This window comes from Rhinichthys klamathensis, unplaced genomic scaffold (assembly GCF_029890125.1).
Source record: "Rhinichthys klamathensis goyatoka isolate OS25496 unplaced genomic scaffold, OSU_Roscu_1.1 h1tg000191l_1, whole genome shotgun sequence".
Classification (NCBI taxonomy): domain Eukaryota; kingdom Metazoa; phylum Chordata; class Actinopteri; order Cypriniformes; family Leuciscidae; genus Rhinichthys; species Rhinichthys klamathensis.
The window spans coordinates 8220598-8247038 of record NW_026606717.1 but is presented as its reverse complement, the minus strand read 5'-3'; the positions used below and the strand labels follow the sequence as shown (position 1 = coordinate 8247038).

The 26441-nt window shown below is 40.0% G+C and overlaps 1 protein-coding gene across 1 annotated transcript; it reads left to right on the top strand.

Moving 5' to 3' along the window:
- Positions 1-5393: 5393 nt before the first annotated feature.
- On the top strand, positions 5394-25408 carry nsd1b (nuclear receptor binding SET domain protein 1b). Its single transcript, XM_056262288.1, has 22 exons — positions 5394-5838; positions 6602-6746; positions 6899-7071; positions 7160-9014; positions 9093-9205; positions 9315-9597; positions 9834-9934; positions 10007-10052; positions 10975-11156; positions 11330-11461; positions 15302-15425; positions 15517-15717; positions 19044-19223; positions 19434-19590; positions 19674-19879; positions 21594-21706; positions 21798-22067; positions 22613-22729; positions 22820-22961; positions 23056-23162; positions 23942-24140; positions 24580-25408. The coding sequence occupies exons 1-22, from the start codon at positions 5488-5490 to the stop codon at positions 25092-25094; spliced, it is 5712 nt and encodes a 1903-aa protein (XP_056118263.1). The 5' UTR covers positions 5394-5487; the 3' UTR covers positions 25095-25408.
- The last annotated feature ends 1033 nt before the right edge of the window (positions 25409-26441 follow it).

The following is a 26441-nucleotide window of genomic DNA, read 5'->3' as shown; positions in this document are numbered from 1 at the left end:
CATGAAGTCAAATTACAAGTCCAAACTTGAATTGTTAACTGTATTATTGTATCATTTACGTTCCTCGGACAAGAAGTGAGGAGTTTGCAGTGCATTTAGTTTGTGTAAGTCTTTGTGCTGTAAATCTACAGTCTTTGTTTACACAGGATGCACAATAAAACTTCGAGTGACTCATTTATGTTTCTCAACCACTCATGGTTTTATTTGCCATTCGTGCTATCATTCAATACACTGGGCTGTTTAAAAAGTTGAGTAAGGGAGGATGTGGAAAAGAAGGAAAGCAGTGAGACAGATAGAAAGCAGGAGAGAGCTGTCACAAATGAAGACAGCTGTCAGCTGGGATGCATGGCAGGGCTCAGAGGTTAAGGAGGAAAACAACGGGGGTGGACAGTGGAATCTCAAACATCAGGAAAAGACACACAGACTCAGACACACGGGCCTCCGGAACTCTCTTTGAGAGATGGATGGGTACAACCAGACACCTTCAGCAGATCAGCTGGTGTATGGTATAGCTTAACGCACAGGATGGCCTCTATATCAACATGAGGACAACTGATGGCCCTGTCCTAAATGCCACTCCATATTTGTGGTGGAAATGCCACATAGACTGCTGGGAAGTAGTCCGATGCTTCAGTCCAGACTTCGCAAAAAGAGAAAAAGAATCATAAAATGATAAATGTATCATTACGGGCTGTAGACCCGCATAGACATGCATGAGCAAATGCAAATCCACATCAAGTGTATCATTTGGAACAGGGCCCAGGGAAGGAAGCTTCTTAAATTCTTTCGTTGAGTTGTGCTGCCCTCTGCCAGTAATATTTGTTAATACATTTGATGGTTTGTTAAACTCCCCCTATAGTCAATAATTGTATCCCTTAAAACTCGTCTTTGATCCCCAAAATGACATAGAAAAAAAATTGTTTGTTAAAAATTAAAAATAAGAATTATTCCTTCGTCATGCCTTAAAATAGCTTGAATGTAACTCTACTCTTGCCTCATTTTGTATACGCGGTTTTATGAATATGCAAAATAGCCCCGCCTCCACTCACTCACAGCAACTCAGAGATCCACTCGTTGACGATCACACGTTGACCTGATTGGTTGCAAGGTAGTTTGTGACGTCAGAAACACCCAGCGATTTCAAACTGCGTTTTTGAGACTGTCTTTGGGTATTTGGTTCACTGCCGTTTTAAGGAGAAAATACTCAAGCAATGGTGTTGACTTATGGATTTGCACATGGTTTGTCTTAAAGCATATTAAAAACACCACATAGACATATAAACAACATTAAAAGCTTGAATGTCACCACAGGGGGACTCGTCAAGTACACGTTTAGGCCTTCAATTAAAGTATAATATATAATATTGCTTCCTTAAAAATGAATGATATACTGATATTAAAATCGGTTCTCAGATTAACCTTTTCTTGTTAGAGGAAAACTATTGCACTTCATTTACATGCATCAAACTGCAATATCCAGTGACTGTTGTTCACTGAGTCTAACTGATCAACAAAGTCCCGCAATCTAAATCACACACACACACAAAAGACAAATGCTCTGCTGAACGATTGTTGAAGGGTAATAGGTCAAGACAGAAATGACTGACCACCAGGGGGCGTAAGAAAGAAGGCTTGAGAAATATTAAACAGGCATTATTCATCCAAAAAGAACAATATAAACAACAAGACGATTAACTAGAAGCAAAAATGACATTATAAGCAAAATAGTAATATAATGTTAATGTAAAAGCATAAAATATTGTACTATTATACATATGCAATTTATAGTTTTATTACAGTTTCAGATTATTTTTTAAATTTCAATTTAATGTTTATATATTTAAAATAAAACTATTTAAGTTTTTATAAAATTACCTTTACAAAAAGTGCGGCCTTTACAGGGCATCTCTTCGTTGGCCTTTTGTGCATGTTATGCAGCTTTAAATAGGCTAGTTTTGTTGTTGTTGTTGTAAACTAAATTTGACCAGAAATAGATTTTTTGACATTTTCCGACATTTTTCTTGAAGATTTAGCCCCTCACACATAGTGTTCTACAATAGGGAACAATGGGGCTAAAGGCCCTGATGTAAAAGGCCCTTTTGAATGTTCTTCTTCTTACATGACAACAAAAACCAAGACTTAACTAGACTTAACATGTGTAGGTATAGGCCTATTGGTGCCAAGTTGCCAAGTGTGGAGGATAATACTCATTAACACATTTTTTTAATCAATAGGCTATTTAATTTCACCCCCGCCTCTCCCTCCCTCCCCTTTCAATTATTAGGGATGAATTCAGGTTGATTGGGACACTTTTCCTCAATGGAAATGGTCATCTCAATGATGCCATTGTGTGTTGAATTAGCAAGTAGGCCTACAAATGTAGGCTGAATGGACAGCCGGCCATATTTGACTGAGAAACAGAATAGACAGACTTATTAAGAGTATGAATCGGTTATGGTAAACTTTACTGCTGTATTTTCTGCCAGTCGAGGCGCTGTTCAGGCGAGAGCAGAGCAGTCAGCAGGCCCACAGACAGCGCTGCTGAAACACGAACTCTCAGCTCAACACCAATTTTGACATCTTTCGCAAATGTACTTTTGAGGTGCCAGCGAAAAACATCTTTAAAGACGTCACCAATCGACATGATAAGGGTTCCCAAGCCCCAAACACGCCCTGCCCTTAAAATAACCTCACGGGACTATTACAGTAGGTTTTGAGTTATGCAGGATTTAGAATAGACGTGTTGCTAAGCAGTATATGTACGTTTATTGAAATGTGGTCTGAAGCTCAATGCTCGTCGTATTAAAGCGCTCTGTCACATTCACACGACATTAAACTCGGCCACAGTCGTTGAGATGATGTCGGACTCCTCCATTTTCTCTCTCCTCAGACGAAATTAAATAAATAAATACACGGCAGAGGAAAAACAATGCGCTGTTTATATTCACACACGTCCAAACATAGGGATCAACACGCGTTTCGATGTCGTTTCCATATGTTAGAGAAGTGCGTTGTGATGCGTTGCCAGCGATATTTATGTCTTGTTTATAACACAAAATCTTAGTAGCCTACTATATATATGTACATATGCCATTTTTATAGCGCAGCATTGCTGAACGCACGTGCGTCTTCACGCGCTCAGTCATTTTATCAACTCTAATGTTAAAAAGAACGTCGTTAAAAGACTAGTCGCAACTTCTTGAATGTATAAAAGCCTTACTTCAAATCGAAATTTAACACTTTGTGGCCTGTGCCAGCACACAACAGACTCCATCTTGAATGACCAAGAGCGCTGAAACTTAAACATAATCGCGTATTTTCATACGCTTCAGAGTGTTTGTGTTAATTTGTGTTTATTTCAGAATAGGATTTTATGTCACTTAAAGGAACCTACCACTTAAGGGTAGAAATGCCCGTTACAAAAGCAAAGTATCTTAACATATTACAAATATTAAAAGGACGCCAAATGTTCGATTAAGCGTGCATTTGAGCGTTTTGAAATGTTTAATTGTGTTTTGGGATAAAGTGAAGCGCAGGAGTTGAGAAGAGCTCCTCTCGCAAGGGGTTGGGTTGCCGTGCCGATTGGCTGCTGTTCATAGACACATACAGTCACGGGCTTGAAACAGAACCAGGGGCAGGTCGACAGCAAGGAAACCATAATCATTGAAAAATGAAAAGTACAACGTCCGCATCGTAACGCAGAGGTACGTTGTGACTCAGACATCGCGCACTGGGAAGGTTCCTCTCGGTGTGAGTGTTATAATAATGCATGTGTTTTTATATTGAAGGGGTAGAGTGATGATGATAGCATGAATGTGTTCTCAGGTTCTCTGGCCTACTACTGCAGCTGCGGCTGGGATTTTCTTGATCCACTTTCACAATTTGGGGAAAAAGGTCATTTCACGCGCGCAAACGAAGAGTTGTTAATATGAATAACACTGGCCAACATTTAAATGGTAAGATTCCATCGGTGTTTCCTTAGGCATCACGTTTTATATGTTTTAAAATAACGAAATATCCGGTGTAACTCTGTGAACTCGTTCTGATGTTTGTTCGAGAGAGAGATATTATTAAAATAATAGCTTATAAATATTAATGAGATTAGCACGCGTGACAATGAGCACAGCGCTGGCAGTTTTTACATGCATGTCACTATTGTATCTCTTCATATAATACTTCTTTATGTGAATCATGTGTCAGAGTTCACTCTTCGCTCTGTTATATGTGCGCCCGCTATCATTCCTGCGTTCCTGTGTTATGGAGAATGTTCGAAATGGAACACCATACTTCCCCTACTCGGAATAGTAAGCACTAAGCAGTACCTAATTAATCCGTTCCGAACGTACAGTCGCGCTAGAAACTTTGTAAACGCTTAAGAATTTTCTTCATTTAATCATAAAATTCCACTATATTGTGTAAGTCCCATATCTCAACAAGGAGAAGACAATTATTATTCATAAATATTTATACTCACTTATTTAGTATATTTCACTTGTTTATTGAGCAAAACGATGCAGGTGAAAACATCCTTTTTTTGGATAAAGGAACATCTAGAATTATATTATAATAATTCAATAGTTCATATAATAATAGGGGTAATTAGAGAAGGTGTTTTAAATAATTGAATAAAAATCAAGTGCGAGTTTAATACAAATGGACTCTTTCATACTCTACTAAGAAAAAATGATCATCTGCAAAAAAAAACCTCCAAAAGCAGGATATACAATATTCAAGGAGAAACCTCGGAGTAACATCTACAGATCTTGTTTGTGAGTCCACCATCAGCTAGGCTAGAGAGACAGGGCAGCAAGACACATTTTAGTCTAAAATTTGACAAAGTCCATGTGGATGAGACTAATGGAAGAATGTTTTGTGGACAGATGAGCCAAAAAAAAAAGAGCCTTTTGGTGTTAATGAACTATTACAGTTGGAGAAAACCAAACACTGGATTTGGCTTAATAAACAAGTGAAAAGATGTAATTATATATAAATATATATATATAATACATAACTCCTTTTATGTAGTTAAAAGGTTTAGATGAAGATGTGACGCAAATTTAGGCCAACATTTTTGCAACATTTCTTAAAGGTTCATAAACTTGTAAACAACAGTGCTGGGCACTTGTTGCCAGCTTTGCTTTACTATTACTACCATTCTTTACTATTTGTTTTTCAGATAATGCTGCAGTGCCGGTATGATTCGGTCACATATGCTTACTCTCAGTAATTCAACACATTGGTGTACTTGTTCACAGGTGCTGGATCTGCTTGACAGTATATGGAAAACGTCACCCATTGGCAGACAGACACTTTGCTTTGACCCTGGCCCTTCCTGTCTCACCTGTCCATGGGTTAAAAACTTAAGAGCCATAGTTTACTCATATTTGTCGCTAGAAAAGCCTTGGAGGCTTATGGAACTATGTGTGCATAATTAACTCAGATTGGTGTGTTGTAGCCAGACTGAGTTATTAACACATCTGTCTCAAAATGGATGCAGCTGTGACTGACAGCTGCACGTCCCCACCCAGCCCTGATTTTAGTCTGGACTCATCCAGTCCGTTTGCAAATGGCCTGCACTTTGAGTCTATTCTGTTTGAAGACGAGGACGAGGATGAAGTTATGGATCCAGAGACAGTGTCTCGGCTGGAAAGAGCCTCGTGTGGCTCAACAAGAGAACATACAACAAATACAAATTTAAAGACAAAATTGGATGTCAAGCCGAGAAGCAAAATTTCAAAGGCTCGCTCCTCCTCGGGGAAAGAAGTCGTCTTTGAAGACAAGTCTAAAAGTGATTGTGGGCTTTCTTCTCTTGTGAGCAGGCCTGCCGGGATTGTAATGGCAAGTTCACCATCAAACCACCACCAATATAATTAGATATCTCTTCATATGAAGAGATCAGCTGTTCTGCAAACTTTTAAAATTAGGAACATGTCAATATACATAATTTTAGTTATTAATACGTTTAATAATCAATAAAATAATATAGTTGATCATTTATAAAAATATGCTCATAAAATTTATATGCTAAAACATTGAATGAATCCTATTAAATATATATTTTTAAATGTAAATATTTTTGTATGGTGGTCTCGAGATCCTATGATGAGGGAACAACATATTTTTCTTGTGACCACGACTTCTTATGTTGAAGAAACGACATCTATTTCTTGTGGCCACGAGTTTAATGTGTAACGAACCTGTAAACGAATCAGAAATGGATATTATTAATAAACATTTTATTTTGAATTAAAAATGACAGACAATGCAGCATTAATATTTATATGCGTTAATATTTATATGCATTAATTGTCGGGTATATATGGGATTTAAAAAAACATAAGGCACTTTAAATATTAAAATAAATAATATAATGTTAATTAGGTACAGAGATGCATGAAAAGGGAAAAATTCAAACAAACACATAGGCTAACAATGAATATAAAAACATGACCAATAACAAAAAAAAGAAACGATCATGAATGGATTTAAAATACTGTGGTATGGGATGGATAAAAAATGTTTTCTTGTAGGCCTATATTATTTTATGTTCTTACATATTCTTTTAACACAATGTACCTAATTTATATATGATGTCTACCAGCAGACAAAAAAAATGAAAAGAAAGGCTCTACCACCAGTAAAATATTTGGAGGGTGAAGTTATATGGGCTAAATTCAACCGTAGACCATGGTGGCCCTGTCAGGTGACTGTTCACCCAGTTGAGGGAGTTTACCACAGAATTAAAGGTAAGTACACAACCACAGAAGCCATACTGTAGATGCCCCTTCCTAATTTCATGAACCAGATTCATAACTTTTCAGTCGCTTTTTTCCACACAATCCACCCACAAAAATGTGTATTGTCCTTCCTTGAATTGCTTTGTGCGATTGTGTTTCAGAGCCACCAGATCGGACCAATCGTCAGTATTTCCTCAAGACGTTTGGGGAACCTGAAGAACAAGCATGGGTTCCTGAGCGATCTACTCATATATTTGTGGGTGGATATCAGTTTAACAATCTCCCTTTTGTGAAAGGAAGTGGACGCCAACAAGATGAAAACGCCAGACACTCTGTAATTTCTGAAACATCCTTTCAGTAAAATGGATATTGTGACCTTTTTAAAACCCTTGTGAAATTGTTACTCTTGGGTTACTTTGCAGATACCCAAGCGTTTTCTGAACTCTTGGAGAGCTAGTGTGGTTGAAGCAGAAGCACTTCTCCTGGAGAAACCAAGGGTCACCACTCCATGCTCAGACTTCTTCAAAACAATCTCTGAAGGAACCACAAATAACACAGAAAACAAAGTGTCTGTGCCGGTGGAATTACCCAACATTAGTCTTCTGAGCAATCGGACAGTTACACAGAAAGACCACATGAACACCTTACCCCATAATCAGGGGTCTAAAAACAAAAAGAAACAAAGAAAGTCGTCAACACATTTGAAACAATCTGAGGAATTTCATTATGAGAAGGATACGATTATGGAAGGGTTGGACAGTCCCTACTCTGACATTGATTCGGTACCACAGATCCGCAGATGTCCCAAAAGCTCTGAGCGAATATCAAATATCAAACAATCAAACTCAACCCCAAGTCAGCTTCCCATTACAAATGACAAAGAAATAAAAAAGAATGTGGAGAACCAGGGTGGCCTTTGGTTCAGCAAAACAGGGAAAGGTCAAGTCAATGGGGGACTCGGTCGTGCTGGAATTAAATCTGTGAATTGTTCTTTTGGGAGGGTATCTTGTAAAATTAAGATGCCAGATTCAGCAAGCATGAAATCCAAGGACAATCAAATCACCGGACTTGAACATCTATCAAACGAAGCCAGGAAAGCTCTTGGTAGGAGAGTCAAGTGCCTTCCGGCAAGTAGTCGCCTGATGACGCGAGCACTGAAGGCAATGGAGGAGGAAGAGTGGATAAAGAAACAACTGGTAAACCAAGAGTCAATCTCAAATGTTGAAATGGGGAATTGTGTGTCTTCTTCTGACTTTACATTACATGAAACAACAGATGTAGACGACAATGGCTCTTCACAGAAGATTCCAACTACCGCAAGCTGTGATCAGAAAGAAGACTCAAACTTCAGCACACGCACCCAGCTATCATCTGATCTTCAAAGTTGTAAAGACAATGAACATTCAGTCAAATCTGAAGATGAAACTTCTTTGATATCTCAAGCACCTGTTGCCGTTCATTCATCCAAATTCAAACAAGAGAGTCACATTTCTGATTTATCTTCTAGTTCCACTCCATCTTTGTGCCTAAATATGGAAGATATGGAGAACATGAAAGAATTAACCTTCAAATCACTAGCAAATGAACAGAGTGGCCAGCCTCTGTCGTTTCATCCTGATGCAAACTATAAGTTTAGCACATTCCTAATGATGCTCAAGGATATGCACGATACCCGGAAAAACGATGGAACAGCATTGGTAATAGAACCGTTACCCCAAAATGAACTTATTAAAGAGGAGCCATCACTGATTCCGAATGTGAAGGATGAGCTGACCACAGTGAACACAGTAGTTACAAAAAAATGTCAATTAGGCAAAATCACATCCAAACAGAAGAAGATGAAGCTGAAGTCTGGGACAAATAGTATCCCGGAAAATCATCTAAACCCTATAGTTTCAAAAAACGCTCAAAGACACAGTAAAAAAATGAGTTCGAAAAAGAAAACCACTGTGGTCACATCAAACATCCACTCCAAATATTCATATGACAAACTGATATCTGAGCTTCACCTGCCCTCAGAGGAACCAGAGACCTCAGCTAAGTTCTCAGCTAATGTGCCCAAAAAGCGTTGGCAAAAGTTTGACCAAGTCAATAACAAAGCGTTGCATGCAGACGAAGGAGGTTGTGTTCAAGAGACAAAACCATTACCCTCAGAAAATTGTGAAGTTTTGGTGGGTGGCATAGATAAGTCTTTTTCTTGTGTCCCCGAGAAGCCAGCTTCCATCAATGCATTAGAAAATACTCAAGCCAACTGTCAAACAAATGACACCCCTACAGGTAAGGTACACAATGCTAATATCATCTAAAGATTCTGTCAATTTTTAAGTGGGCTCAAAAATGTTTGTGCTTTTACAGAATGTAAACGTATTCGAAAACCTAGCAAAAGACTCATAGAATGGACCGAGGAATACGATCAATTGTTTTCTACTAAGAAGAAAGCAAAAAAGAAACCTGAGTCGTTTACTAAGGTTAGCTAAGTTTATGCTAGCTAATCAAGTTCAAGTTGGATGTGTAAGTTATCTTGTATTGTGTAATTCGCTTTAACATTCTGACAATTTTTTTTAAACTTATGAATAGGTCGAAAACCACAATTGCAGTGGTCCAGTGGAGAAGATATCTGGCGAAAGTATACAGAATCCTCAGGTAACAGAACGAGGTGTGTCGAGACCCCTGCCAGAATTACAGACTCCTCCTCCAGAAGACTTGTCTCGGAGCACTCCCTCAATAAATACCACGCCATGTCAAGAGAGTCAAGTGTTGTCTGTTGACACGCTAACTCCACCTCCAGAAACAATCCCATCACCATGTGCTGAACTCTGCCATGGGGAGCAGCTTCAAAGACAAAATGCTTTGGCCATTGGTGAGTAGCTTTTTTCTGAAGGTTTACATAATTATGAAGAAATGCACACATTTTATCCATCACATTGTTTTACCATATGCAATGGTCATATGTAGACCCTAGTGCAAGCCAGAACCACTTTCCCCCCCAATGTTTTAGTTTATTTATTGTTTTAGGGCTGACTATATTCATTACTTTTTATCAGAACAAAAAAAAAAACCAGTCAAAAAGAAATGATTGTTCATAATTTTGAATAGGTGATGGTGTGTGTCTAAGCACTAAGAGACAACGGAAACCCACCAAAAAGATTCTAGAAAGCTCCATTGAAGCCGAACCAATTCTCATTCCTAAAAGAAAGGTACTATTTAAAAAGTTAGTCTAATGATATAAGGACAAAGGAATATTGGGCTAATAGCATTATCATTCACAGGTGAAGTCACAGAAGATGTGCTCATCTGGACAATCTACAAGATCAGGTTTGACTGCTTTCGAAACTCTGTTATTTTATTAAAATCATAATATTAATATATTGGACAACTTCATTATTTTAGGGACATAGCCAACAATCAGAGACAATTCAAAGGGCCGCCCTGGGGTGCGTTTCCCGTACAATGACGTAACTCGATGCTTAACTACCATAGTACGATGCATTGCTGAAGAAAAACTAGCTAGTTAAGTTTTCCGAAACCGTATTGACGCAAATTTGCCGTTCAACCGCATTGGTTAATGATGTCACGCAGGTGGTGGAGCGATAACTTATTTAAATGAATCCGTTTGAAATCGAATTCATGCTAGATATTTTGCTATAAATTACGGTCATGGCATCTGAGGACTAATTCTCATTTTTCTCAGTTATTTTGCTTTATTTCCAGATTCAATCATAGGCTCGTTCTTATGTTCTAGAGCAGAAACGGTGATTTAAATCTTTTGACAAACTAAAAGATGTAAATGACATTTGTATGTATTCAAAATAAAACATATAGATTGTACTGAATGTCATCTTGCTTATTTTGGTCCACATAAGGATTTATTGAGTCCATATGATATGACATGCAAACAAGAGGTCAGAGCTGTCGTTTTAAACACACAACTTTTTGATGCCGTGTGCCAATGTTCGTTGGAACTATGGTTTCGGGAAACACCGACTCGTTGAGCTATGCTGATAACGACGGAACTTGCGACTATGAGATGGCTAACGATGCTTTTGGGAAACGCACCCCAGGTCATTTAATTATGTACTAAAATATGTATGTCCATCAGTTACATTTTCAACAATAATCTAATCTAGTTGAAAATGATGTTTTAAGCTCTAGAAGATCTGGCATATATTATTGGCAAGTTTATTTGGTGCCTTAGTTGTCTTTTGTTTTACAATCTGTAATTGTATTGTAAATGAAGGAATGGGACAACAATCATCAAAAAGTAAGAACAAGCTGTCTTCTGAGTCCATCGACAAACCAACTGACCCAATACTAAAAAGCACAGAGATGGAGATAAAAGTTGCCCCTGCAATGCCTCATCCAGTTGACCCAGAATCAGCAGAGGACGACTCAGATGCTCTCAGATGCTCAAGTTCAGAGGTCAGTAAAAAGAACTCTTGAAAACAGTCTTTTATTATTTCTTAATGTTTACTTTATTGGGTACACCTATACAACTTCTTCTAATCAGCCAGAGGATTCAATGAAAATGATTAAATCAATCTTTCTAAATGCTCACTAAATTAATTAACCGTAATATCTGGCATTTCGTTCAGATGTTTGAATCTAGTTATGGCTTGTGTTCCGAAAGAGAAGAAAATCCACAATCTGATGAAGGACTCTCGGATAATAAAAGACTCTCAGAGGAGAACGGTGGCAGCATCTTACTCAAGGAAAACGTGTGTCAGGTAGGTGTGTTGAGGCCCGTTTACACCAAGAACAATAACTATATTATGGTGTCCACTCCAACGGACAATAAAAGTTATGTCGTCTGCTGAGTTAAAGCAACACTAAGTAAGAATTTTTACCTTAAAATAATGTTTTCAAAATCGTTTCAGTGGTTCATCAAGTCGTGACATGGTGAAATGCACGTATGCCACCGCTTTGTGGTCCTTTATGTGATATATCCATGCTATGTAAGATTGCCAGATTGGGTCGCGTTTCTGTAGTACGAATGAGACCTAAGAAAACTACAAATTTGACTTGCTTTACGGCAAGCGTTACAATTGCCGATAGGTGGAGCGTACTCGACAGTAGACTACAACTACACTTTCATAAAATCATGCATCATACTCTACCTTGTCTGTGGCCATTGTTGATTCCAAAGCCGGTGCTGGATAAACAGAGAGCATGTGCGTGCGTGTGCGACAGTAGGCTGCGGTAGGCTAAATTATTTACGACAGCGGTAATGGACAATTCCGCTTCCAACCTGTAGGGCGACCGCAGAGGAAAAGTTGCTTGGTGTTGCTTTAAATACTCAAGCTCTTTAAAATCAGGTGAATTCTGAATGGCTGGCAAGGTTTTTTTTTATCATTAATTGTTCAACAAATCGCTCTGAAAGTGATCCAGTGATATTGCTCCTTTTCCCTATTAAAGGGGCGGGGTTTAAGAGGGCTAATTGATTGGTGAAGTCCAGCAAATGTTACGCAAGTTTCGTGAGGTACCTTCGTGCGCAAACGTGCCTATAAAGTCCTTGCCTGATAAGGCAACAAGTCAGCGGCCTAAGTTTTGGGACTCAGCCCATAAGAAAGAAAAAAAAAGATCAAAATGCATGGATAAAAAAAAAATGAAATAGGGAAAATGTAATAGGGACTTTAAAGTAACACTATGTAGTTTTTCAACCTTCATAATATATTTCCAAGACCCTTGTGATGGTACATCGACTTAAAATAAGTTAAATGACACGTCTGCCATAGCCTGACGTGGTCTGTATCGCTTTTACTGGCACTATGTAACTTCGGGTTTCGGGTAGGAACCCGTGCACAAAAAGAACTACAAAATTCGACTGCTTTACGGCATACGTCACTTCCCCCACCACTTCCTCAAATTGTCTGTGGCCATTGCAGACATCCCAAGTCTCCCGGGAGTCTCCTGCGTCTCCCTGATGCCCGCAAATTAGTTCAGATCTGCCGGAATCTAGAGCGCGCATGCGAGACAGAACATACTGCGCGCATAACATACATAGCGCGAGCACGGCTGAGAGAGAGAGAGCGAGAGACCTTGCGAGTGTGCCTCACGAAAGCTAGTCAACCCGCCACCAGCCGCCCCCCCCGTCAACAATCCAGTCACCAAGATATACCTCCCTGAAATGACTTCTTGCAGGTTGGGATGTCTGCCATTGTTGATTCCAAAGCCGGTGCTGGATAAACAGCGAGCGTGCGCGTGCGACAGTCGGCTGAGGAAGGCTAAATTATTTACGACAGCAGTAATGGACAATTCTGCTTCCAAACTGTAGGGCGACCGCTGAGGAAAAATCACATGGTGTTGCTTTAATCATAAACAAATGGCAGTGTCAAATGAAATTACATTATCAATTGGATAAAATATATAACTATATTTTAGACTAAAGGGATAGTTCACCCAAAAATTAAAATTAGCCTATGATTTACTCACCCTCAGGTCATCCTAGGTGTATGACATTCTTCATTCAGACGAATACAATCAGAGTTATATTAAAAAATGTCCTGGCTCTTCCAAGCTTTATAATGGCAGTGAATTGCCGTTTCTGTTTTGCAATCCATAAAAGTGCATCCATCCATGATAAAATTGATCCACACGGCTCTGGGGGGGTTAATAAAGGCCTTCTGAAGAAAAATATCCATATTTAAACCTTTATAAAGTCAAATAACTAGCTTCTGGCCAAACGAACGTACAGATTCCACTTAAGTCTAATGCCGCGTTCCAGGCAACCTGTAACCCGTGTTTTTCCAACCTTATACCCGTGAAAGTGCACTGGAACGGCAGTCAAACCCGTGACTTCCCACCCGTGAACTCGTACTAGATCGATGTACTCCCATTTAGGAGCTCTGACGTCACATAGCCCGCGAATCCATACAAAACAACAATGGCAGCCCCTACGGATGCAGTGTTTCTGCAGGCGGTACACGGTGAGAATACACTTTAGGACAATTTAACGTTGCAGTCAAATTAATAATAATATAATAATAATGATAATAATACACACCCGATTATGTATTACAATGTTATGTGTCTGAAACAACAAGTATGTCGTGAAAGTGTATTGCCGCATGAAAATGTTAAAGGTGCTCTACGTAACTTTTAGCGGCCTCTAGTGGTGATGTTTCAGATTGCACCCAAATTTTACAAGAGCGCTCGTGCTCGAACTCATAGACAATACCGTTTAATACGCAAATATCTCGGCGAATACTTGACGGATTCGGCGAGCACCGAGCTCGTTGGGACCATCTAGTCGAGCTGAACAGAACCATATAAGTTCCATAGTTTTTGGTGGTGTTTTCGCGGAGATATTCGCAGAAAACCATCGGGCGCGCTGCAAAATTGCGGACGCCGGTGACGTCACGATCTCAGAAGAAAATCGCTCGTATCTCTGGAACGCAAAGACCCAGAGAGCTCACATTCGGGGGAGGAGGTCCCAGGGGAACCCTTGCCCGAACGCTAGAGTGGCGGGCCTCGGGGATGCCCCCTACCGGATCGCCGTTCGCTGGGACCCCCGATTTCGAACGGCTATAACTCGGGGAGCCGGGCGAGTTGGACCTCGGGGGTGGGCTCGTTCGAAAGGCCCCGTCCAGCACTACGAACGATTAGAGTCTTGGGAATATTGATCAAAGATTGACTGAGATATAAACCGAAAAACGTGCGCCTTTAACCGGACGTAACTCCCTGACCGTCTAGACTGTATATAAGGAGAGAGGCTCGGGAGCGCACATGCACGTCACACCCATTGGATTTCGCGGTAAATCCGACCCGGAGACTTCACATAGAAATAAGAATACTGGCCTTCAGAGGTAATAGCAAAACTCGACAAGTGGATCATTTTAATGTGTGATTACAACCCCTTCACACACAGGCAATAAAAAAAGGATTCATTTTAGTAGAAAAGTTACATAGAGCACCTTTAAGGTGACGTAAACCTGAAGTTTGTAGTTTGGCGTGACTGGCCTGGAACGCTACAAAGTGTTGAGTCGTGGTTTGAAGTCGTGATTTACGTGCTCAAAAACCTGCCTGGAACGCAGCATAAAGTGCAACTTATGTGACGTACTGCTGATATTTACGCTACTTCTGACGTCGTAAGTTGCGCTTGTTCGTTTGGCTGGAAACTAGAATTTTTCTTTGTAACCTGTTACATTTTAAAACATTTCTTACACAAACGCATCGCTTCACTTCAGAAGGCCTTTATTAACCCCCTCGGAGCCGTGTGGAGCACTTTTATGATGGACAGATGCACTTTTATGGACTTCAAAACAGAAACAGCCATTCACTGCCATTATAAAGCTTGGAAGAGCCAGGACATTTTTTAATATAACTCTGATTGTATTCGTCTGAAAGAAGAATGTCATATACAGTACTCCTAGGGTGAGTAAATCATGGGCTAATTTTAATTTTTGGGTGAATTATCCCTTAAGATGTTTCAAAGAAGTGATCTTGATCTTAGGGTGTTTTAGCAAATTGATTTATCATTTAAAATATGAATTCACTAAATTCAGTTGTCGATAGCTATGGTATATTAGACAATCCCTCAATGACCTCCTCATCTGCTGTTTCTGAAGGCATGTGAGAAGCAGGGAGATCTCCTTCTGTGCGAAGGCCAATGCTGTGGGGCATTCCACCCACAATGCACTGGTCTGAACGAGCCTCCCACAGGAACATTTTTATGTCAGGAGTGCACGTCTGGTGAGTGCCTGCTTCATAATTCACAAACCAACAATTTGACTTGAAGTAATTTTACAGCTTTTGACAGCTGGTTTTGTGAATATTTGAATAGGTATACACTCATGCTTCGCTTGTAAGAGCCTGGGTGAGGACGTCAGGCGCTGTATGCTTCCTGGATGTGGGAAGTTCTACCATGGGGAGTGCGCTGCCAGCCATGCGCCCACTGTACCTCTGAACCGGGCCTTTCGTTGCCCTCTCCACGTCTGCCTGTCGTGTTTCATCACAAACCCTACCAACCCGTCCATATCTAAAGGTTTGTTGTGCTTATAGCAGTTAGGTGCTAGATCAGGTGATGACCTCTGAATTGATGAGAGAACCAATTCCACCTGGGAACCGCAATACCTTTACATATGTAAGATTCAGTCCATAAAGTGTTGGTCCAATAAAGTTGTTATTTTTAATTAGGTGAGTTATCTCATCATCATGGCAACAATTTTTGGATGCTGTGTTTGTTGGACCAGTGCGAATTAGCATTAGGATGTTATCTTGCAAACTAGGTGTACCGATATTATTATAACATGAAATAATCATGGGCTGTATTGACCAGAATATTAACAATACAGATAAGCCCATGATTATTACATGTTGTGGCTGATATGAAAATTCTATGCTATTTTGTCCAAATCATTGTAAAATTAAATACTTATAAAATAAAATCAATCATTTGAATTTGGTGAATTTGTGCATTTGAGATTTGCTAAGTATTACATTTTACAGTATTTTTAAATATTAACTTCAAGTGAGTGGTAATCTAAATTTAAAAACTAAAGGAAATTAGCATGTACATTTAAATGTCCAATTTCACCTGATGCAAAAAAAAAACACCCCCAAAAAACCTTACACCATGCTCCGATGTACTTCAAGCGAAACCTAAGAACGAACTGCTGTGACGTCATTTCGAACAAATTCAGGCCAAAACGAAGTTCGTTTAGGGAGTTCGAAACAGCTTGCCAAAGCGAACTTTCCAGAACACCTTTGTACTATCATTGGTCCGTGGCGATTACGTAATAGAGTGGTGCAGGTATGACATCACTTTGTAGGCCAAAACACAGAAGCGAGTTAGCATTTTAGCACTTCCGGTTCCATCGTCCCGAAGTCAATGGGTTTTTTGAATGGATTTTTGGTTAAATAGCTGAAATAAGGTCTGTGGAGAACACAAGCTCAAGACACTGTAACGTTTTATTCTACGACATAAAATACTTCAATATTGAAAACCCAGTTGTGGTTTTTTGAAGCTGTTACGTTTCTTGAAAATGGCGGTTGCTAACAAGTGGCTAAATGCAGAGGCGGACAGAGTACACAGCTTCGTTACTTGAGTAAAAGTACAGATACCCCTTGCTAAATTTTACTCAAGTACAAGTAAAAGTACTACAGTCAGATGTCTACTTAAGTAAAAGTACTGAAGTACTTGTTTTTAAAAGTACTTGAGTATCAAGAGTACAAGAGTAAATTTTCTAAATATTGCATTACTACTGCCACAGTGTCAAGTCAAGTCATCTTCATTTATATAGCGCTTTTAACAATGTAGATTGTTTCAAAGCGGCTTTTCAGAGATATACATATAATTTAAGGTAACAGAGATTGGTTTGGTTTTATAGCGGTTCTTGAATAATGTTATTTTCCAGGTAAAGTTAGTTTTGATTGATTCACTTCCGTCGAAATGATCATTTGTTATTAAATTAGGGGCCGCTAAGATGACACCGTTCTCTCTAAACAGACTTTAAACGCGAACCTGTGATAAACGCTGATGGCGGTCACATGCGCATTAAGAATTGATTCTATATTTATGTGTGTTCGAATATATGTGTGCAGGTTTGTAATTCCCTACAAACCATGCCTAAACAAACTACTTGTCTTTGCCTATAAATTTGATACAGAATTTAAATTATTTTATCACTTCGGGGTAGGTACTCGAACCGTGCTTACATTTATGTACAGAAACGTCCTAGATGGAGTTATGAAAAATGTTAATGTTAATACCTTTGATAATCTAAAAGGAAATTGAAAGTTAATTCAAGTCATTTTCATCTTTTTACCATGTTGCTTTATTTAACATTGCTCACTTGCCCACAAGGCAATGCACAATGGCAACGCATTGACAAACCTCTGCTAGAGTTTTAATAGATTTTTTGCACCCACATTTGAACCCACATAAATCTGACCATGGAGTTTACTTTGGCGTCACTTCAGAGCTGAAGGTGAAGGTGATTTGCTGATAGGCTGTCCCAATCAGTGGCGCCTGCACAATCCAATCACGTTTGAGAGGGAAACAACAAATTGAAGGTTTCCGAGATTTTTTTTTAGTCTTTTTTTTTAGAAGTAACGGGTACTCACGGTTATGGATAGAAATGTAGTGGAGTAAATAGTACAATATTTGCCTCTCAAATGTACTTGAGGAAAGTCATGAGTAATCCCCAAAAATGATACTCGAGGAAAGTACAGATCCCTCAAAATTGTACTCAAGTACTGTCCTCAAGTAAATGTACTCCGTTACTGTCCGGCTCTGGCTAAATGTGACTACAGAGGCTGTCGAGGAGATTAAACATCATCGCCGAACAGGTAAACTCAGTCCGCTTTTACAGCCTCATTATGCAAATAATTGTGCTCCTAAAATCTATTCTAACTCAAACGTTCTGGGAAAATGGTTTTAGATAAAAACTGAAAGAGTTGTCGGAAGCTTAATGATGATGACGTTGAATTCGTGGGACCGTGGTGTAGTTCGTTTATAGCCTACCTTTAGCTTTTTATTTCTGGCGACTGCATTTAGGCTTCAAAAATCAAGTTGTGTTCATCTGTGATAATAATCTTGATGGACAAAACATGCAAGTATCATAAACTTTTGTTGGTCACAGAGCTTATTTTTAATAGCGATAATCCAAAAGCCTATGGGAAAATGCTATTGGGTTTTTGTCGAGGGAACCAGCGTGATGCTAACTACCGATTGGCCTACAAAGTGACGTCATACCTGCACCACTCTATAGGTAGGTGTGCGCGGAGTCTCCACCTTCTTCCACGTCAAAATATTTTCTGGTTAATTTCTTCTGTTCAGTCCGTAGAGGTCAGACGTCCGTGAGTGAAAATCTGAACACACTGGAGAGCTGCTTTATAGTAGAAAATGAAGTCGTACTTCCGATGAAACGAGACACTGACACTGTTTTTCATGTTTAATACGGTAAAGCTGCTTGATTTTAGGCAATCTATTGTATAAAATGCTATAAATAAACTTGACGTGACTTTACTAAAGCCGAATACAAACATATCCACGTTGCTATGATCAGATGCTTTTCTTATGCTTTATTAAAAAAATGCTTGCTGTTTTTTAAATTTTGTTGTGTTTATTTTGTAATTGAGAGGAAAGCGAGCTGCACATATTTACACGTTCTTAGCAGTGTGGGCGGCATCAGATGTTCGCTAACAGTATATCGCTGGTCACGTATTTCAAACTTCCTTTTACCCCTAAGCGAAGAACGGGAAAAAACTTCGCTGTGAGGATATCGGGGCCTTTAGTGTTCACCATCTAAAACACATATTTCAAATGTGGGGGCTTTTATTATGAAATCCTCTGTATTTTGTGTCTAGGCCAGCTAACCCGCTGTATCAGATGCCCTGTGGCATATCACGCCAACGATAACTGCGTTCCTGCTGGGAGTGCCACACTCACCCACAGCAACATAGTGTGTCCCAACCACTTCACACCAAGAAAAGGCTGCCGCAACCACGAGCATGTCAACGTCAGCTGGTGCTTCGTCTGCTCAGAAGGTTCATTCGGCTGTTTGCTGAATCACAATTTGCACCTCTGATTTTAATGTGTGCACCAAATCATTGACATTATATTAAGGGCTTTAGTAATTCCTTGATGATTCGTCCAATTCAGCTTAAAAGAACTTCCCTAAGAAGCTCACTTTATTAAACCTTCAGAAACCTATCAGAAACACTTCTTCTCTGAATCTGTATCACTTCCCTCTACAGGAGGTAGTCTGCTGTGCTGTGAGTCATGTCCCGCGGCATTTCACCGAGAGTGTCTCAACATCGACATGCCAGAAGGCAGCTGGTACTGCAACGACTGTCGTGCTGGAAAGAAACCGCACTACAAGGAGGTAGTGTGGGTAAAAGTGGGCCGCTACAGGTCAGCATGCACACAACCAACCCTCATCGTTCCTGTTTTGTACAGTCAGCGTACACAACAGTTTCTGCTCTACTCTGTGTTAGATGGTGGCCGGCAGAAGTTAGCAATCCCCAAACCATTCCTGAGAATATCCTACGCATGAGACATGATGTCGGAGAGTTCCCAGTGCTTTTCTTCGGCTCTAATGACTACCTGTGGACTTACCAAGCCCGTGTTTTCCCTTACATGGAGGGTGATGCCAACAGTAAAGAGAAAATGGGAAAGGGAGTTGACTCTACCTATAAGAAAGGTATATCTTCTGCAACTAATAATTGTTGCTTGCTTTTGGTACTGGTATTTCTAATGCCCTATCGTTTTCTTAGCAATCAGATTAACATTTTAAGCTCAGTGAATGATAAAACGGGTGTTAACGTCTATATTAAATGTGAAATAAAACACAAAAAAATGATTTTGCTACAAAATCAAATGCTGAAGTGAATTACAGTGCGTGCATAATTATATTTCCAAGCACATTTGACCAATTCCAAAACCACAATAATCTGACTAACTTCTATTCATTTCGTATTTAATCATTTATAAGTGATATATAATTGTTAAGGAAGGCTGGAATTGAAAAACGCCTTAATTATTAAGCAGGTTTTCTTTTACAGTTAAAATAGGCCAAAAAAGAGGTTTAACTCACACTGAAAAGTAAAAAAAATATTAAATGCTCATGAGAAGGATGCAATGCTAATGCAGTAATAGAAATTTATGACCAATGGACAGCAAAACGCTCATTGGTTCAGCAGGGCCATGCAAAAACAGGCCAAGAAAAAGACACGTTAACTGCAAAAGAAATTGGAGTTAAGGTGAATAATTAGGTGTGAAACCATCAGGAACCCTTTAGACTCCAGTGCCACCATTTTCCAAAACTGCAACCTACATGGAGTCTCCAGAAGTACAAGGTGTCAGGATCTCAGAGACTTTGCTATGGTAAAGAATCTTGAAACATGACCCGCACTTAATACGAATCACAAGCTGAAGTGTTGTGAAGTACATGAAGACAGATAGACAGATAGGTTGGGAGTGACTCTTGAGGGACCAGCACGACATCCTCTCTCCATTTCCATATCTCGTACCACTGTTTGAAGAATGTATCTTCCAGAATCTGGCAGTAAGTTTTGGAAGTTGATTTTAAGTGCATCTCCTACCCTGAAAGGTCCGTCTTGCCCATTGTTAGTAGAAGCCCACAGCACGACTTCTTCGCCACCGCAGCTGTTGTCTGACTTGAACTGGTGCTGGTCCCTCAAGAGTCAATCTCAACCTATTGTCTATAAAGCCTTTAGACAGATAGGTTGCCTATAAACAGTCTTCATGTATTGCATTAGTATTGCAAGTAAGTACAAGGTGTCAGGATCTCAGAGACTTTGCTATGGTAAAGAATCCTGAAATATAACCCACGGCACACTTAATAAGCATCACAAGCTGAATGAAGTGTTGTGAAATACATGAAGACTGTTTATAGACCTATATTTCTGAAGGCTTTATAGACAGATAGGTTTTAGAGTGACTCTTGAGGGACCAGTTTAAGTCAGACAACAGCAGGGAGTCGGGCTGTGAGCTGCTATAACAATGAAAAAGACAAACCTTTTAGGGGTCAGGGAACTGATCAGATCCAGAGAGTCCAACAAGCCGGACGGGACCTTAACTTTAAAGGAATAGTTGTCCCAAAATGAAAGTTCTGTCATTATCCGAATGAAATCTGCCTAATGTCATTCCAAACCTGTTTGACTTTTCTGTGGAACAAACATCTTTAACATTGGCTGATAGGCTAAAACACGTGTAACTCCTTAACGACTTCGTAGCAATGCCTTAGCAACCATCCACAACACCCTAGCATCGTGAAGGCGACATTTGCACACACAACTTATGTAAAAACCTAGTTGTCTTCCATGACTCTTGGTGTAGCTGAAATCAGAGATCAAATGAAAATGTTTGAAATCAAAATTTTCAATGTGGTTTAGCTTTGGAAGAAGCTGCTCTAAGGTTCAAAGAACTGCAGGCGGAGAAAGAACTACGGCAGCTCCAGGAGGACCGACAAATTTACAAGAAACCTCCACCATACAAACATATTAAGGTACATGACCATACAAGGCACACTATGAGATTGATTGCTAGCTTTATGTTACGATGGTATGTTGTAATCTTATCTTGGTTAAATCCAATAGGTGAACAAACCAATTGGCAAAGTGCTGATCATCTCAGCTGACCTTTCGGAGATTCCCCGTTGCAACTGCAAAGCGACAGACGAGAACCCCTGCGGTATGGATTCAGAGTGCATCAACCGCATGCTGCTGTACGAATGTCACCCAGAGGTTTGTCCCGCAGGCGAGCACTGCCAGAACCAGTGCTTCACCAAACGGCAGTACTGCCAGGTGGAGATCTTCAGGACACTGTCTCGAGGCTGGGGACTGCGCTGTGTGCACGACATCAAAAAGGTGAGCTGATTTCGAATGTTCTTCATGGGCAGTGTCTCAAACAGCATTCATGCAGACCACAAAATCAAAAGCCTGAAAGTTCGTGTTCCAGAACTGTCCGCCGGATGCAATTGCTCAAAAACAAAGATCCACTACGTAGTGTATCCATTCACACGCACAATAAATGAAGTATACTCTGAAGGGATTTGCATGCTCAACTGTGCGCAAGATGGAGTTGAATGCGGAAAACATAATATACCTCACAGTTGTATAACGCTTAGCATGTTGCTAAGCTGATTGCTCCAAATCAACAATATCATAATTTTGCTTCTCTTTCTGTAATCACACCAAAAACGGTGTTTGGTTTTAGAGTAAGCAAACTTTCGAAAAGCGACTGACTTTTTTAAATATTGAGCATTTGAATTTTTCCAAAGATATTTAACAATTAGTCCATCTCAGTCCTCCCCCTTATAATGTCTCTACAGAGAGCCGATGTGGATATAATTAGCTTTAGCTTGTCCAGTCTGCTTTCTAAATAAGTCTTTGTTTTTAACGCTTGACCCAAGGGAGGATTTGTTAACGAATATGTTGGAGAGGTGATTGACGAGGAAGAATGCCGTGCCCGGATTAAACACGCTCAGGAGAACAATATCGGCAACTTCTACATGCTTACGTTGGACAAAGTGAGGTTCTAAAACTACAACACTAGTGTCTCCTGTCTCCTAAGATTTCTGTTATAGAAGCTGAATATATTGCTTTGTGGTTTCTGGAAGGATCGAATTATTGATGCCGGGCCCAAGGGAAATGAAGCCCGTTTTATGAACCACAGTTGCCAGCCAAACTGCGAGACCCAAAAATGGACAGTCAACGGAGACACACGTGTTGGGCTTTTTGCGCTCACAGATATCCCTGCTGGTAAGTCAAATTCTTTTTATATAGAAGACTCCTTGGTACAGCCTCACATTCACACCGTTTTTTGCTAAAACATTGATGTGCGTTTTCTTTAAAGGCACAGAGTTAACATTCAACTATAACCTTGAGTGTCTGGGCAATGGGAAGACAGTGTGCAAGTGTGGTGCATCGAATTGCAGTGGATTCCTGGGAGTGAGGCCAAAAGTAAGCAGATGATCTTTTATATAGTATAACGTAATGTTATAGATTCATCATTGATTTGTCTGATGATATAATAATATACACTGCCGGGCCAAAACAAAAAGTTGCTGTTTGGATAGGCAAACGCTTAAGAGTCTATGACTGGATCATTAGTGCAGTGATTATTATGTTTCTATCATGTTATATGTTTGGCAGCAGTTCTTCTAACCCTTATTGATGGAGTGTGTAGCTTTTCATTTCCTAAACAACCAAGTAGGAAAACGCTTCAAGGCCATATTCCAGAATGACAATGTCAAGATTCATCAAATTGTGAAAGAATGGTTGGCAGGGAGCATGAAGAATCATTCTCACACATGAATCGGCACCTCTGAGTCCAGACCTTAAATTCATTGAAAGTCTTTGGGATGTGCTGGAGAAGACTTTACAGAGTGCTTGACTCTTGCATTGTCAGTGCAAGATCTTGACCAACCGATGCAACTCTTGATGGAAATGGCATCACAACAAGTATTTCCATGAAGAGGTGCATCAATTTTTGGTCGTGATCGTGTAAGATCGTGTATTGACAATGCAAGAGTCAAGCACTCTGTAAAGTCTTCTCCAGCACATCCCAAAGACTTTCAATGAATTTAAGGTCTGGACTCAGAGGTGCCAATTTATTTCTAATGTAAATCCGTCCGATTTTCACAATAAAGTTTTTAGTATCCAAAGCATTCTTGCAAATTCAGTGATCCTTTCTGCTTTGATAAGTGATTGTAGTTAGACATCAACTCTGTGTCTATCAGAACAACCCCCCATCAGATGATAAAGGCCGTAAACTGAAGAAGAGGTCCCAGATGAAGCGCAAATCCCAGCAAGTAATCAAGGAACGGGAGGATGAGTGCTTTAGCTGTGGAGATGGAGGACAGATTGTGTCCTGCAAGAGGCCAGGCTGTCCTAAGGTTTACCATGCCGACTGCCTCAATCTCACCAAGAGACCTGCAGGTCAGTCTTTCTTGAAGTTTTCTCAAACAGGCCACTCACTGACCACAAAGTCATTATTCAGCTCAGTGTTGATTCAGTTTAGTTCAATAATAGTGCAAAGTTCGTCAAATTATGAAACAAGCTTAATTCAGCTGTAAGCAACTCTATAAAAGGCAATAGTGTTGTTATTCAGCTCTAGTCAGTTCAATGTTGATTCAGTGGAGTTCAATAATGTCAATGTTGCAGAGTTCCCTTTCAGTCGGTCACGTTCGACGTTACGTCGACGTCACCGACGTCTTGGGATCCCCGTCTCCGTTCCCTCCTTCAGGGAACGAGGGTTACATACATAACCGAGACGTTCCCTATCAGTCGTCTCCGTTCCCTCCTTCAGGGAACGAGACTTACGTAAGCTACCAAGACATTTTCAGAGATTCAGTGAGAAACTTGTTTTGCGTTTCAGGCCGTTGGGAGTGTCCCTGGCATCAGTGTGACCTGTGTGGACAGGAAGCAGCTTCCTTCTGTGAGATGTGCCCTAGTTCCTATTGTGTCGAACATCGGGAAGGCATGCTTTTCATATCCAAACTGGATGGGCGATTGTCATGCAGCGAGCACGACCCCTGCGGCCCCGAACCCCTGGAGCCTGGCGAGATCCGGGAATGCCCCGGGGAACCTTCCACACCGTACCCTATAAACGTCATCAGAGATGCCAAAACCAAAACCACAACCCGAAACACTATGGATGTCCCGCAGGCTCCCTCTCCCCCTGATATAGCCCCTCAGGTCTCCTTTAGCCCCCCCAGTAGCCCTCCACCACTTAACATCTCTTTAAACTGTGCATATTCACCCATCTCTCCCTATGGAGAAGAAAACGAAGAAGAGGAAGAGAGTTTGATGAACTTAGAAATGGATGGTGAGAAGAGCGTATCTCAAGATAATTCGGAACGGCTGAGGTTAAAGAAGAAAACCGAAGTATGAAGGTTTAATCTATTGACTATCGAAGCAAACTGACCCGGGGTTTAAATCTCCCAAACAGACCTCTTTTCAGCCATGTTCTTGTTTTCTCACACTAACTTTCACTGAGGGTATCTGGTGTGCTTTGAGTTCCAATCACTACAACATCCTTGAAGATGGTACTCAAAACGGTTTGCATCTCCTTCTGTAATCTCTTGCTGATTTTATGAGGTTGATTCGAACTGCACTGAGGAAGATGACAATGCTTACGAAAAAAAGATTCAAACAATGATTGAACAGTATCCACTTCATACAACGCCATCAACAGTTACAACATCATGGGACGTCATGAGATTCCGGCCATCTTATTATTTCTTGCTACATCTGGCACTATGAAAGATGTTGAGCATCACAAAAAAGCAACAATGAAGAGAATGAAGATACAGTATTGAGGGAAGGGAATATATTTTTCCATGGAAATGCCATTGCCTTCTTCATCGAGTCAAATAATAATGACTATAAATAATACGTACTGTTACCAAAACTCATTTGTTCTGTATATTTGCTCTGTGAGCAAATAGTACAGAACATAAGCTAAGGTTAAATTTTACTATTGAAAAAGGGGTTGATGTATTCAAGCCCAAAGTATACTTCGGTTTTTACGCGAATGCTATATGCATACAAGTGCGTGTGATGTCAATATCGTCTTCAGTATAGTACAAGTACTGTACACATGCAGTCCGACTTTTGTAACCGCGTGTACTTTATTTACGCTAATAATCTGGTAGACAAGGTGGGAACTCTGGGACGAACTGTTTTAAAAAAAAGTAAACGTAAGAGACAACAAACTTCTGAAACCCACATTAGCAATAGAAATGCACATTGATGAGCAATTGTGTGGAGAGGTTAAGGTCTAGGGAAAAATAGCACGTGCACTAGACAAAGGTGAACATTTCTAGTGCACATGTGTCAACCGCCTATGTTGGCATATGCTATGAAATTGATTATACTTTAAAAAGCTATATGTTTGGCTGTACACATATACTAAGCATTTGCATCAAAACCGAAATATACTTTGTTGACGGTAATTAAAGTGCCCCTACTATGCTTTTTCAGATATTACCTTTCATGCAGTGTGTAATATAGCTGCTTGTGAATGTAAAAGGTCAGCGAATTTTTAAAGATCAAAGTGCACGATAAAGTTATTTTCTCTCTCTTTTCAAAAAAAAAGAAAGAAGATTGATTCTGACCTGCCGAAACGAGTCGTCAGTTATCCCAGTCTTACTTCTGTAACTTAGTAGCAACGTGACAAATTTGCATAATGCCCACCTATGGTCTTCATTGGCTGCCCGTGAACAACGTGATCCGCCC

Excerpts from the sequence above, each read along its gene's own strand:
- nsd1b (XM_056262288.1), top strand. The coding sequence starts at position 5,488 with ATGGATGCAGCTGTGACTGACAGCTGCACGTCCCCACCCAGCCCTGAT. Across the intron at positions 5,839-6,601 it reads GGCCTGCCGGGATTGTAATG|CAGACAAAAAAAATGAAAAG; the intron begins GCAAGTTCACCA and ends GATGTCTACCAG. Across the intron at positions 19,880-21,593 it reads TGACTCTACCTATAAGAAAG|CTTTGGAAGAAGCTGCTCTA; the intron begins GTATATCTTCTG and ends AATGTGGTTTAG.